Source organism: Artemia franciscana, chromosome 21 (genome assembly GCF_032884065.1).
Source record: "Artemia franciscana chromosome 21, ASM3288406v1, whole genome shotgun sequence".
NCBI lineage: Eukaryota > Metazoa > Arthropoda > Branchiopoda > Anostraca > Artemiidae > Artemia > Artemia franciscana.
The window spans coordinates 34,392,034-34,407,513 of NC_088883.1; the positions used below are offsets into that span (position 1 = coordinate 34,392,034).

The 15,480-nt window shown below is 33.7% G+C and overlaps 1 protein-coding gene across 1 annotated transcript in view; it reads left to right on the forward strand.

Moving 5' to 3' along the window:
- The window catches only part of LOC136040979 (uncharacterized), a 240,024-nt gene that overhangs the window by 13,911 nt on the left and 210,633 nt on the right, over nt 1–15,480 (forward strand). The window contains 1 exon segment of the mRNA XM_065725455.1: nt 6,637–6,735. Coding sequence (XP_065581527.1) covers nt 6,637–6,735 — 99 coding nt within the window.

The following is a 15,480-nucleotide window of genomic DNA, read 5'->3' on the forward strand; positions in this document are numbered from 1 at the left end:
TCCTATGCCTGAATGACTGCTGAAATAAAATACTAGTCAATATTAGCGCAAGCCACTTCTATTCAAAAGTGGGTGTTTCCCAAGGACTTGATACGATTTTATCAAGATCATGGAATAAATCTGGAATAGGTTTCCAGGAATAGAAATATTTTGGAACATAAAGAATTTTAAAATAGATTGTGCCCTGTAATTATTTATGTCTCATTAAATAAAAATAGCCAATTGATATACTATGTTGGAAAAGAATTTAGGCTCTTCTTTCAAAATTGTATTTGGTTATCAGTGAATCAGCAACAATTCACAAGAATGATGGAGGGATGAGATAGTACGTATTAGTCAAAATCATGGAAGGGGGGCTATATTTTAAAATAAAATACCTAAAAAGGATATTTTCAATGTAAACATTCCGAAATATAGGGGGAGTCGGGCTGGGAAAGAATAAGGGGGGCAAGTGTTTTCCCAACTGCCTCTCCTCATTTGACGCTAGTTTAGGTCATGGACATAGATTCTAGGGTAAGCAAGAAAATAATGTTGAAAAAAATGTTTGAAGTAAATTTTGAGACTATACAATCGTTCTAAGGAGATTCGCCACTACAGATAGTGTTAAACGTAGTGGCAATCTTGGTGTTAAATATTTAACATCTTCGTTTGATATTAATGAGTACATATCTTTTGCATCTTTTTGTTGTTTATTTAGGGTGTCAACTGCAGAAAACTTTATAAGAATTAGTACAGTAAAACTTAGCTCAATTATTGTTATGCTGTCACACAGGGCTGTATCCATGATTTTTTTTCGAGGTGGGGGCAAAAAAATTGGTGTGGAGGTTACACGAAATCGCATCAAGAATGTGTTTTTTTTTTTTTACGTCTTGAAGAGTCGGACCAAAGCCGTCCAAGGGAGAGGGTTAGGGGGTTTGAACCCTCTCGAAATGTTTGTCCGACTCGTAAAAAAACGTAACAAAAATGAATATACGCAGATTTTTTTGAAGTTTGAAGTTTCCAACCAATAATAAATGGTGATGACTGGGGTTGTAAACATTTTCTTCCTGACCGGGGTTGAATCAGCTTATTACGTCATGTTCTCCAAAACGTAAAAGAACTAAGGTCGTTTGATACCCGTTTGATACCTTAAAGGATTACCCTACCTCATCCAGTATAGCCTTTTTTTTAGTTTGGCCAAGCTATTCCAAAGCGATTGGGCGGTGTTGCCATAACTTGTCTAGCTGTGATAAGAGGTCTGAATAAGCGACAGAAAATTAAAGCCGATCCCTACTTTCCCGGAAATCCTTTAAAAAACATTAACCTTCTCCTTTTCTGTGCCAGAGATAGAGATATACAGATTTAAGGAAACTTGCATCATTAAAAAGTGTACATTTCGTTTTTTTGATTGATTGGAGCAGTATTTTCTTAAGTTCAGTAAAGGGCAGTCCATAAGAATATTCTAGTATATCGGCTTGGAAAATATTAAAAATCAACTCAAAAGATGTCTCTTTGAATAAGCAGTTTCATAAGTTTCTTTTTGTGCTAACTGCCTTGATTGAAATGTTTGCGGGCACTGGATGTAAATTATTTATGTTGCAAGTACATTGATTAGACAGGGTTTTGCTTAGTTAGAGATTGTAGGTTCCCTTTGTTTTAACTAGTCTCTCATTAGCTTTTCGAACTGTTGACACATATAGATTTCCTATCAATTTTTACCAAAATTGCATCGGAAGGTCGCTGTGCAACCAGGAAAATTTGCCAATGGGTCCTTTGTCCTTAAAACTATCAGTCGTATCAAGTATTTGTGTTTGGGGGGGGGTATTGTTTCGGAAGGAGTTTTAGAAAAGAGATCATAAAAATTGTTAATATTCATTTTTTTTATGTTTTTACAAGTCGGACAAAACACGAATGGGGGGGGGGGGGGGGGTCAAGCCTAAAAACACCCTGGTTACGGTCTAAAATGAAATTTAGGTATTGAACGTCCTTAAGACTTTTTTAGTTGTCGAAAATCTAGCTTGAAACCAGTATTTTAACTAAAAATAAAAAAAAAGTTGGCAATCTATTACGCTACCAGGAAAAATACCTTAGGCGTAACTTGAATAATATTATGTGAAACATTCTTCAAAACTAAGGCGGTACAATACCTTTGCCAAATTAATCTATTGCTAGAAAATGGGTCTCTTGCTTCCATCAATGACGTATAGAGAGATTTACTAGTAACTGCCCCATGTTATTGATGGAACCTGTTGCCATGGCTACAGTAGAACTTACACCGAAACTATATTCTATTAAGCATGAATATTTGTTGGCTATTTTACGCAGGTTTTTTTTTTTTGGGGGGGGGGAGGGGTGGATTTCGAAAGAAAGAGGTAAATGGCTGGGAAGTTAAAATTAATTATTGAATAATTGTGCGAGTATCGGATTTTGGGAGGAGAGGGTGCGAATCTTGCCGCTGATAAACCGGATTTCTCACTTGAAACTGTTTCTACTTTGGAATCGTACGTTTTATTGATGATTTAATACTACCGTACTAAATTGGTGAATGGGATTATTTTTATGTGAAATGTGTGTGTTAACTCGAACACACTCAAGAAGTAAAGTTAGGTTAATCATGGTGAAATATACCAAAATATGATGCAAACTATAATGCTTTAGTAGCAAAATTATTTAAACTACAACAAAGAACTATGGAAAGTAGGCCCCCCAGAACGCATTATTTTTAAAATACCTAACATAACCACTTTTATATATTAAATATTTAGTTATAATATAACTGCATCGTATATATTTCACTAAAGAATAATCTATTTATAACCGAATGTAAGAGAAAAATCCATTTTACAAAATGAAAGAAAGTAAACTACTTGAGTGTGCTCGGGGTAATACAGAAGAACACATTTTCCAAAATCTGCACAAGAAATCCAATCAATAATTTTAATAGAGCTATTTTGTTGTGTATATGTATACTAATCTATAGCTTAGTATGCGTATACTGATATTTATTTCTTGAACTTTTAATAATTTCTTTTATTTATCAAAGGTTAAAACTTTTTAAACCTTATTAAGAGTCAACTATTCAGAGTCAGATGTGAATGGAGGGACGTCATCCTCCCCCCTATGCTGATCATCTCCCTAAACATATCCGATCGGAATTTTAAGATAGCTAATTTTGTTCAGTATTGTTGAAATGTCTAGTATTGGGGATGTCAACCTCCCCACAGTCCTCTGGACAAAGGCTGTAAGTTTTGCAATTCGTTCATTGTTTACACGTAGTATATTTTACTGAGAAAGGTATGCATGTTTGACCTTTACTTTCCAAGAAGACGAAGGGTACTCAGGTGCGCCTTTCAGAGAATGTTTAGGGGAGTGTTGAACTAAATCAAAATATTTTGTGTGTATATGGATTGTAAAAAGGGTACAACAAAGGAATAACTGAGTTTATTAATTTGGAAAATCCAGGAAATGATAAGGAAGATTATTTAAAAAGGCAATATTTGCATGTTATTAATACTACTACAACTACCACCACTACTATTACCACACTACTCAATTTACAGTATTAAGGGGAACTTAGAACTAAATCAGAAAAACCCTATGTACATGCACATTCTCAAAATAGTGTATCTCAAGATTTGATTTGGGTATTAAGTTGAAACTTTCAGTGAATACTTAAAGGGGAAGATCATGTCACCAAAAGGTCCTATGTGCACACTATTGCTCATACTACTGTTACTGCTACATTTACTTCTACTACTATTATTTCTATTGCAATTACTTGTAGGGCTAAGAGCAATGAGATGAAAAATTTCAAGAAGTAATCAAAAGGACATATCAGGAATATCATAGCAATGGCTAATTGTATTAAAAAGGAACTTCCAGGACTTGATGAGAGGGATGTTCTACTGACCAAAAGGCCATAGGCTTATCCTACTGCTGCTAGTAGTCCTAGTGCTATTCAAAATCATTAATAGTAATATCAATACTACTACTATGACTACTATTACAACTATGCCTACGGGCATGAAGGTGAAATTTTCACTAAATTTTGAGGGTGAAGATGAACTGAATCAGAACATTCCCTCTGTATGCAGGCTGTCAAAAGGGTGTAACAGGAATATCTTAGGAACAGTCAGGTGTGTGAAGTTGAAACAAACAGAGCTTGTTGTGAGGGGTATTGAACAAATCAAAAGGAAATATTTGCATTCTAATACTTCTGCTTCCACTCATAGTACTGCTACTACCACTAAGGCTAAGGCTACTGCATACATTTCTGCAGGTACTGCTACTACTACTACTACTACTACTACTACTACTACTACTACTACTACTACTACTACTACTACTACTACTACTACTACTACTACTACTACTACTACTACTACTACTACTACTACTGTTATTGAAAATAAGGATATTACGACGATACATTTGGGATATATAGAAACTGTGTGAAACTATATCGAAACACACTATGCCCACACAGGTTGTCAAGCAGACATCATAAATGCTTCAGGAATGGTTAATGGTATGTATTAAGCTGAAACTTTCAGCTTGTGAAGAAGAGGATGTTGAAGAAATCAAAGGTGCTATGCGCATACTGCTACTAATGCTGCTACAACTATTGCTACTGCGCAAGCTAAGGGTATTAAGGCGAAGCTCTTAAGGAATATTTAGGCGGATGTTGAACTAAATAAAAAAAAATATGTGGACTTCCAAAAAGGTGACAAAGCAATATCTGAAGAACAACTTGTATTATTGATTTAGACCTTTGAGGATAAGTTGTGGAGGATTTTGAACTAGCCAGAAGGCACTATATGTACACTTTTAATACTACCACCACAGTTAATGTAATTAATGACGCTAAAAGTATTTAGGTGAAACTTTTAGGGAACGTTTAGGAGTTTCAATTAAAGGAAAAAAACTGTAGTTATGCAGGTTTTCAAAAGGAGGCAGCACCAATCTATAATAGCTAGAAACATCATTGAAACTTTTAAAGGTTCTAATTCAATTCAAATTAAAAGTCCTGGTGCCCTTTTTATGATCAACTGGAGATTGGGGGGCAAGCAGCCCTTCCTTCAAGCCCCCTCATTCTCCAACGGCATCCAGTCAAAATTCTGAGACAGAAATTTTGTTTAGCATAGTAGAACGGTCCAGCAACTGTGTCTTTAGGGATATTAGGCAGGTCAATCCCCCCAATTATTCAATTGGCCCATTGCTTTAAAACTCAATGTTACTTTAAATTAAATCAAAAGGCATTGTGTTTATGGTTGCCAATATGAAACCTTAGTAATATATTGAGAATGACTGGGGGTAACAAGTTGAAGCTTTTGGGAGTACTACTATTACTACTTCTGCTCTTCAATTTAAATAAATAAAAACTGTAAACGTATCCAGGTTGTCAAAGAGCATAGTTAAAATCTTTTAGGAGTGGTATTAAGTTTATTTTTCAGGTCAACTTCAGAAGCTATAAAATTAAATTAAAAAGCACTGTTCGTGTTAGGATTAACAATTGCTGAAAAAGTTTCTCCAATATGCAAATAGTAACCCATACTATTGATTTTTATAGAAAGAAATGAAATGATATAAAAGATTATGTTTTCTATGAAAAAGACTATCAATAAAAAGCGGACAGAAATTAATTTAAAAAAACTCTTTCGACGATGCAAGTTTTTCAAAGAAAAACAAAGAGCTGCATTAAGCAAGAATGAGCAAAAATAAAGTCAAATAATCTTCCAAGCGTAAAACTACAACAAATCACTATCAATAAACAAATTAAACTCAAAACGAATACAACTTACAATGAATAGTCGAATCAAACTCAAAACGAGCAAAAATTAACATGAGTAGGACTGATAACCCTAATACATTCTCAAGACCTGAACACAACTTGCGCTATACTGAAAAAAACAAACAAAAAAAAAAACAATGATCGTAGATTGTTAGTTTATCATTTTCAATAATTGAAACGCAAAACGAACAGAAATTACAACAAATATCCAAGTCAAACTCAAAACGAGCAAATATTAACATGAGTAAGACTCTGATAGCCGCATGCCTTCTCAAGACCAGAACACAATTTGCGTTTTGCTTAAAACAAAATACGTTTGAAATGTTTTTACTTTTCTTACCTTTACAAATAAAAAATTATCAAAACTTTTAAGGAACAAATATCAATGTCTGCCAATTAAACTGACAACCTATTTGTTTTGTTGTTGTTTTTTTTTTTAGTAAAGCGGAAATTGTGTTCTGGTCTTGAGAAGGCAGGGGGATTATCACCCCCTACTCATGTTAATTTTTGCTCATTATGAGTTTGACTTCGATATTTATTGTAATTTCTGTTCGTTTTGAGTTGCATTTATTTATTGATAGTGATTTGTGGTAGCTTTACGTTTGGGAAATTATTTGACTTCATTTTTGCTCATTCTTGGCTCATTGAAGCTCTTTACTTTTCTTTAAACAACTTGCTTTTTCGAAAAAGTTTTTTAAATTAATCATTAGAAAAGGTCCTCCTTCGACATCTGTTCTCCGACACATTAAATTTCACTGTTTGTCTATTCGTTAGATACTTTTGTATTATTCAGATAGGTATAATCCGGTAACTTATTCATACAAGACCATGTTTCCTTGAACTAACCAAAGTTGTTTGTTTTATAGCCTTGTTGACATGGAATTTAGAAGAAACGCAAGCTAATCTCGATTTTGAATTGAAAAATTTGGAACAAGATGCTGCTATTGGAGAGGAAACAAGAAATGGTAAGTTTCTCCTGAAGTATTTCCCCGACTCGACTGCTCGATCCTGAACGATTCGACTTCTTCAAGTTGAAAATAAATGTATTGGATATAAAGACTGAAGTCTTAATTAGAACACTCTTTAAATAATTTATCTAGTTGACCCGTCGCAGGATGCTGTGATCTAAAAAAGAAAATTCAAGGAAATTTCACCCGTGGAACGTTCCCCTCTGCAGAGAACTCCCCTCCGTGGAAAATCCTGCCTGTACAATTATCCTGCGCAAAAAATTCCCCTCGCGTATTCATAACGACAGTATTTTTAAATTTTAAAGAATTTGGGAAATTACCCTGGGGAAAACTCTTCCCATAGACAATTCTCCCCCAGAAAACTCCTCCGCAGAAAGCCCTAGGGAAAGTTATTCCCGTGGAAAATTTATTTTTGAAATTCCCCCCCCCCTTTATCGACAATTTTCCCCTGAGAAACTTTCCCACATGTAAAATAACCATCATATTTTTAGATTTAAAAGTATTTGAAAAATTTGATTAAGTCTATTAACTCACTCCTTGGGTATAGTTGGATAACTTATATTCAGGAATTTGAATCATGTGGACGGAAGTAACTATTTGTTTTTAGGGGTCTCTAATTTCATTCAGTGTGAAAATTATTCGAGAAATTAAGAGGGCCTTGAAGGGACAGTGGAAATTATTCTAAAGCCTTGGCAAGATTGTACTCTACAACTTCTCCTTAAGTTTTTTGGTAATCGGATGAACCATGCAGTAATGCATAATGGAAACACACACGTACCTTCGATTCTATACATAGAAGATGTCTTTTGCTTCGATTTGATATTGTACTATTTTTATAGTTTTATAAATAGTGTTATTTATTAAGTTTACTCTTATATTTATTGTAATTCATTGGAATAATTGTCTTTTCAGAAGATTAAGACAATTTAATGATGTTAAGAGCATTTTCGCATTCAATAAAGTTTAAATACTTCTTACATATATAAAATTCACAGTATTTAGGTATCTATTAAGCATTAATTATTTATTTATATATTAAATATTTTAGTATTTGAATTTTGAATATTTAAAGTATGTGGTTGTAGTCGAATTGACATCTGCCAGGACCCAGTTTATGCAAAGAGAAAAAGACGAGATTACAGTCTTATTCTTTTGTGTTAAACATGTCCTTTGATTCTATTGGTTTATTTTTGTGACATATTTACGTAGGCCGATCACAATGTTCCTTAAGCGTATGTCCGAAAGGGAAGCCAAATAACGTCCCTTTTGTTTATTCACTGTTACTCTGTCCAAGCAAATGAGAAGAACTCAAAAACTCATTGATTCTTCTGTCTGAAAACTTAAGCTCTTAAAAAAAGAAGTTTTTCAGTCGCAAGTTATTTTAAAAGTAAACCTTTGTTTCTCTGTAATATTAGTATCCTTTAGTGTATTTTTTGTGTTCATTTCCTGATGTATTGAGTCAGGTATTTTTTATTTTATTTTTTTACATAAAAAAATGACTCCAGCTAGCTTGCTTAACTGAAAAAAAAATATCAGGAGAAACTATTGTGTCAAAATGATAACAGGGATCCCATTTCTCAAAGTGATAGGAATTGAATTCAATTTTCCGACTCCATTTGTCAGTGAATTTCAAATTATTCACTGCCAGTTCATTATTGATGGTAGTTGTAAAGAATTCCTTCTTCTCCCTTAAAAGCTTTTCTAGTGTGGAATCGATAACTTCTAATACATTTATCGAGCACGAAAATTTTATAATGATCTTCCACAGAGCAGGCAGGCTGAGAGTAATTTTTATTACATATTTTAAATTATTTGGAGATAAAGATTAAGTAAAAAGGACAGTGAAAATGAAAATGAAATCTTATTGTTTGAATTGATTAAGTGGAAACTTAACCCTATGTTTATTTATCTGGTGTCTGGTATCTGATGTATCTGGTGTATCTAGTCTTCCACGGTCATAACTTTAAAATGCTAAGGATAGTGAAAATGATTGTTTGAATTTTGTTGAATGGAAACTTAATCTGGTGTTAATTTATCTGGTGTTCCTGGTGTCTCTAGTATTCTAGGGTCTTTACTTGAAGTACTAAGGACAGTGAAAATGAAGTCTTATTGTTTGAATTGGTTAAGTGGAAACTTAACCTGGTGTTAAGTTACTGGGTGCCTAGTATCTGTTGTTTCTTGTTAACCAGAATCTTTACTTAAAGTATTAAGGATAGTGAAAATAAAATTTGATTATTTGGATTGTTTATGCGGAGATTTACAGAGCCAGATATATATCCGATATTTACAGAGCCGATATATATATATATATATATATATATATATATATATATATATATATATATATATATATATATATATATATATATATATATATATTTATATATATATATATATATATATATATATATATATGTATATATATATATATATATATATATATATATATATATATATATATATATATATATATATATATATATATATATATATATATATATATATATATATATATATATATATATAGCCTTTATTAGAAATAGAAAAAAAACAGGATTAAAATTTTAATGAGTTATGCAGTTTTTGGTGGCAGCGGGTGCTAAATAAAAAAAGAAAAAACATGGGTGACAAATAAGCTAAAAATGTATGGCAACAAAAAGCTCAAGAAGGTATAGCTTTCCTTTGTATATGTAGTTGTCTTTGGCAATCTAAAGTTTGTTATTGTCAAACTTGTACAGATAAAAAGCTTTTTTCAAATTTGACTAGTTTCTTTTTTTTTATTTTGATGGTCATACATGACAACACTTACGAAAATGGGATACGTCCAAAATGTCACTATTTTGAAATTACCAAAATGTAAGTCTTAGAAAATGCGTGGTCGTTAAGCGTGAATAGACGTAAATTGGGTCCAGGGGCATAAAATGTTTTGATTTTAATGTTCTTGGCATTTTAACAAACACAACTTTGAAAAAAAAACGATTTCTTGTACGTTACTTTGTCTCGTGTACAAGTACAAAACTTCTTGAATTAAAAGCACATTTTGTTTAATCACCCAGGGTTAGGGAGTCGCCAATTAGCTATAAGAACTGAGGATCTTTAACTATGTACGAAATGAAATTTAAAGAGTGTCTTTTTTACATACAGGGTCCTATCAAAGGGATGCTCGGTTAGACCCCCGCTCCTTCCTCGAAAATTCTGTCTGAACCGTAGATCGGTCTTAAAAAATACGAAAAGTCTTAATTTGTATCCTCTTAAAGTAATTGAAGGGCGCCCCTTCCCCCGTCTCCTGCTCAATAATTTGGTTTGAGCCGTTTATTCTCTTAAAGTAACTGAAAGGCGCCCCTTCCCCCACCTTCTGCTCAATAATTTGGCTTGAGCCATACATCGGTCCTAAAAAATACAAAAATTCTGGCATTTTCACCTTCTTGAAAACAAGAGCTAGGAGCTCATATGACACTTGTGTCGAGGCCGGAAGAGCCAAGAGCTCATATGGCATGAACTCTAGCAAAATTCTAAGTATCAATGGATTGATTTAAAATGAAAATCAGAGGCTTAATGCCCGTCGGTATTTAAATTAAGAGCTCTGAGACACGAGGTCCTTCTAAATATGAAAATTCATTAATTTCCGATCACCCACTCGTAAGTTAAAAATAACTCATTTTTTCTAATTTTTCCTTTCCCTTCAGATCCCAGATGGTTGAATCGGAGAAAACGACTTTATCAAGTCAATTTGTGCAGGTCCCTGACACGCCTACTAATTTTCATCGTTCTAGCACATCTAGAAGCACCAAACTCGCCAAAGCACTGGACCCCCACCCTAACTCCACCAAAGAGATCGGAGTCCGGTTACGTCAATCTCATATCAAAGATATTTGCTTATTCTACCCACCAATTTTCATCCCGATCTCTTCACTTTAAGCGTTTTCGAAGATTTCCGGTTTCCCCCTCCAACTTCCCCCAATGTCACTAGATCTAGTCGGGATTTAAAATAAGAGGTCTGAGACATGAGTTCCTTCTAAATATTAAATTTTATTAAGATCCGGTCACCTGTTCTTAAGTTCAAAATACCTCAATTTTTCTAATTTTACTGAATTAACGCCCCCACAACTTCCTCAAAGAGAGTGGATCCGTTCCAATTATGTCAATCACGTATCTAAAGCTTGTGCTTATTCTTCTCATCAAGTTTCATCCCGATCTCTCTACTCTAAGCGTTTTCCAAGATTATAGGTCCCCCTCCCAACTCCCCCATATGTCACCGGATCCATAATTCAATTCCGATTCGAATTGATAATGGAGCATCTGATACATAAAATCTTTCTATATGTTAAGTTTCATTAAGATCCGATCATCCATTCGTAATATAAAGATACCTCAATTTTCACGTTTTCCAAGACTTCCGATTTCCCCTCCAATTCCCCCAAATGTCACCGCATGGTCTGGATTTAGAATAAGAGCTCTGAAGCACAAGATCCTTCTAAATATTAAATTTCATTAAGATCTGATCACCCGTTCGTAAGTTACAAATACCTCATTTTTTCTAATTTTTCCGAATTACCCCCCCCCCCCAGCTCACTCAAAGAGAGCGGATCCAGTCCGGTTATCTCAGCCACGTATCTTGGACTTGTGCTTATTCTACCCATCACGTTTCATACTGATCTCTCCACTTTAAGCCTTTTCCAAGATTTCCGGCTCCCCCATCCTAATTCCCCCCAATGACACTGGATCCGGCCGGTATTTGAAATAAGAGATCTGAGCTACGACGTTCTTCTGAATATGAAATTTCAATAAGATCCTATCACTCCTTCGTAAGTTAAAAATACCTCATTTTTTCTAATTTTTCAGAAGTACCCCTCCCCCCAACTGCGCCAAAGAGAGTGGATCCGTTCCAGTTATACCAATCAAGCATCTAGGACTTGTGCTTATTTTTACCACCAAGTTTCATCCTGATCCCTCCACTCTAAGCGTTTTCCAAGATTTTAGGTTTCCCCCTCCAACTCCCCCAATGTCACCGGATCCGGTCGGGATTTAAAATAACAGCTCTGAGATGCATATCCTTCTAAATATCAAATTTCATTATGATCCGATCACCCCTTCGTAAGTTAAAAATTCCTCAGTTTTCAAATTGTTCCGAATTTGCCCCCCCCCCCCCACTCTCTTCCAGATGATTGAACCGGGGAAATTACTATTTCTAATTTAATATGGTCTGGTCCCTGATACGCCTGCCTATATTCATCGTCCTGGCTTATCTGGAAGTGCCTAAACTAGCAAAACCGGGACAGACAGACAGACCGACAGAATTTACGATCGCTATATGTCACTTGGTTAATACCAAGTGCCATAAAAACTAGTCAGCTAACATATTTAAGCAGTAAAGGCCCTAATCTTACCCAGAATCATTACACATAGTCCACGGTGATATATTAATTTGGAACCCCTCCCTTCGCCTAAAAAAAGAATCCTAACAATGGTCTTGCATACCACGTTGTGACCAGCTCACTATACACTTGGCTCTTTATTTGAAAAAAAGGGAGTATGAGTCAAGAGTACCCTTGAGTGAGGGCAGGATCTTTAATTCTCTTCCCTTAGGAGATTAAGAACATGCAAAAAGTGTGATAGCCAAAAATTAATAAAAACAACACATTTTCGGATTCTAATAAAACGGCACATTTTGCACATTTCATTATGGATTCTTTGGAAAACAACTGTTTGATCTAGAACCCCTCATTAATAAGAAATAATGCTTAGTAGTCCTTCGAGTGCCAAGATTTCGAGTTAACTGGCTTTAGTAAAAGAAAAGTAAAGTGGCAATTGACTGAACTATATCAGGAAGGCTAATATTTGGGCTTGAATATGCACCTCCAAGTATAAAGTAAATACAAATAGGATAAAATATTATATTGATGCTACAGATAAAGTGGAGTATTATACAACTAATCAAATATAAACCAAAATGCTTATGAGATAACCAAAAGAAAGTAATAGCCAAATACAAATATGAATACTACAAATTTTTTTTTACAAAGTTTCGATTGGGGGGGGGGGTCAAACTTGGGTACCTCCCCCCCCTTAGATACAGCTCTGCCCTCTACTAAATTACATTAGGTAACAATGATTAGATTATTTACATCTTAATTTAATCATTTAATGATTGCACGTGAGAAGTCCCTTTATTTTAATAACTTTTTCATTTTATTTCTTTATTATTTTATCTTTCATCTATATCTTTGTCTTTATTTTGTCTTTATATATTGCTTGACATTAATTAGTTTTTTAGTTACAAGCTGTTAATCCTATTATTAAATGTATTAGATATTTATCTTAAATTAAATTGCGTAATTATGGCATCATGGCTTATTAGTCATGACTTTTCGTTATGGTTATTGCGTAATTATGGCTCTTATTATAGGCATTTCTTGATTTATCAAACTGAAGTCTAATGAAGCACCAAATATGAGCATGTAGTATTAGTGTAAAAAAAAAATCGTGCCATATTGCGATCTGAGTCGCATCTAGGATTTTGTTCGTGGGGGGGGATTTTTGTTTGGGCAGAAGGGCAAAAAACTTTACAAGCGGGTGGAATGGCAAAAACTTTACAAGAGTAACAAAAATTTGGTGAAGATATGCAAGCATTGGTGCATATACATCACAAGTGGCTTAGATAGGTGATCACCAATATCCTGTAGGTGTCTCTGATAACCAAAATACTTCTGTATAGATATCTTTTTATTAAGACTGTCTCATTCCAATTCGTTTCTAACTTTTTACATTTTTATAGAGGAAGGGTGTTGACTAATATTCACTAAAAAATGCATTTTTTTCTTGTTTGATTAAGGACTGAATTTTTCCCTGTCTAACCCAATTAAGGAGGGATAAGAACCTACTATAATAGCAGCAGGTAGTGTTATTTACTGTAATTTCTGTTATGTTAAGGTTCGGTTTTTTAATTTTTTTTTCTGAAATTATCCTTTTTTTCTGAATTAGTTGACCGAAAACTGTTTTCATAAAAGATATACGGACCACGTCTTACTCTTCATTAATTCTGAGAAAATTGTAGATACGGCCTTTTTTAATGTCGGAATAGTACATCTAGCATTTTCAACTGTTTAGCCCTTCTTCATAGTAAAACCAATATGGATTTTCCACTGGATTTTACACCCACAAATGCTTCTTAGTGAGTTGTAAATTTTTTTCTCAAGATACTATATTTTCAAGGCAAGACTCATCTTCTGAAGCTGTATTAAATGCATCATTTATATTAAAGGCTACATTCCTTTAGTCTGGAAAATTACTCAAAAATCGTTGGCTAATAACTCTGGAAATTATAATTCAGTGGAATATGAAAGAAATTGTACATTTACTTCTGGAAATTCTCTCTTAATGATCTTGCAACAAAAAAAAAAAAAAAAAAAAAAAAAAAAAAAAAAAAAAAAAAAAAAAAAAAAAAAAAAAAAAAAAAAAACACGTACTAGAATGCATAAGAACAATGACAAGTAGAACAAAAAGGAATTTGTCTGAGACAGTGAAATTTGTTTAAACCTTAAATGAATATTTCGGCTCTACATCCAAGATGTATAAATATTCTGATAGAAGTTTTACAGAAATAGAACATAAATATTCATTTAAGGTTTAAATAAATTTCACTGTCTTAGAACATTCCCTATTGTTTTACTTTTCATTGTTTTTATGGAGCGTGATCTTCGTCGTTATTTATACTGGAGTGTCAAAAATTAGCCAAGTGGCAAAAAAGCTTTAGCCAAGTGGCAAAAACGTGCTGCAATCCTTCCAAAGTCTTTCCTTTAGATGTTTTCGGTGGTGTTAGGGTTTTGTGGGGTGAAACTGTTCCAGGTAGATTTACCCATTCTCTATGGGGTAAGAAAGAAAATACACATTTATTTCTGAAAAAACTCTTAATGATCTTGCCAATAAAAAGAAACAAAAAAAAAAACATGCTGGAATGCCCAAATAATTCTTAACCGAGTGGCGAAAAGAGTATTCATTCCTTCAAGCATTTCCTTCCTTTCCTTTTAGAAACATCCTTTAATTATGTTTCTAGGAATGTTAATAAAGGTAATCGTTACGTGTTAGCAAAAATTAAATTTTCTGCCCTAGCGTAATGATTTATATTTGTAATGGCTTATGTTTTTGTTTATTATGTTGCATAAAGTCAAAGGCGAAGTCTTATGTCTTCTGTTGAATTCGTTTTTTGAGACTGAAACTTTTTTGTCACTGAAACTGTTCCAGGGAGGTCTTTCCCATTCTGTGAGAAACCTTACATAGGTCATTCACTATGTAAGAAAAGTTTTCGAAATGACGTTTTACGTCCTTTCCGTTTTTTCTCGAGTATTAATTTTTTTTTCTCGAGGGTGCTCTCTCGAGCAACCTCGAGTATTAAGCTTACAAAAAAAAATATAATAACCTAACATCTACAGCTTGACTTTTCAGACTCTAAAATTCCAGTTTTCTATTTTAAATGAAGATTAAGTATCTAGAGTCTAATGATCTAGATTCTTGATCATTTCAAATTCTTATAAAAGGAAAGATGGTATTTTTTTCTTTGGTAAAACGTTTCTTTTTAAACATTCATTTGAGTGCATTGTACTCAGGTGAACTTGGTTGATTACATTGCCCGTGGACGAATTTAAGTGATTTTCTTCATTTTTAAAGGAATTAATACTTTTTCAGTTGAATCAACAAATATGGGATTGCCCCCCCCCCCACTTCCCTGTGAAATTTAAATAAAAT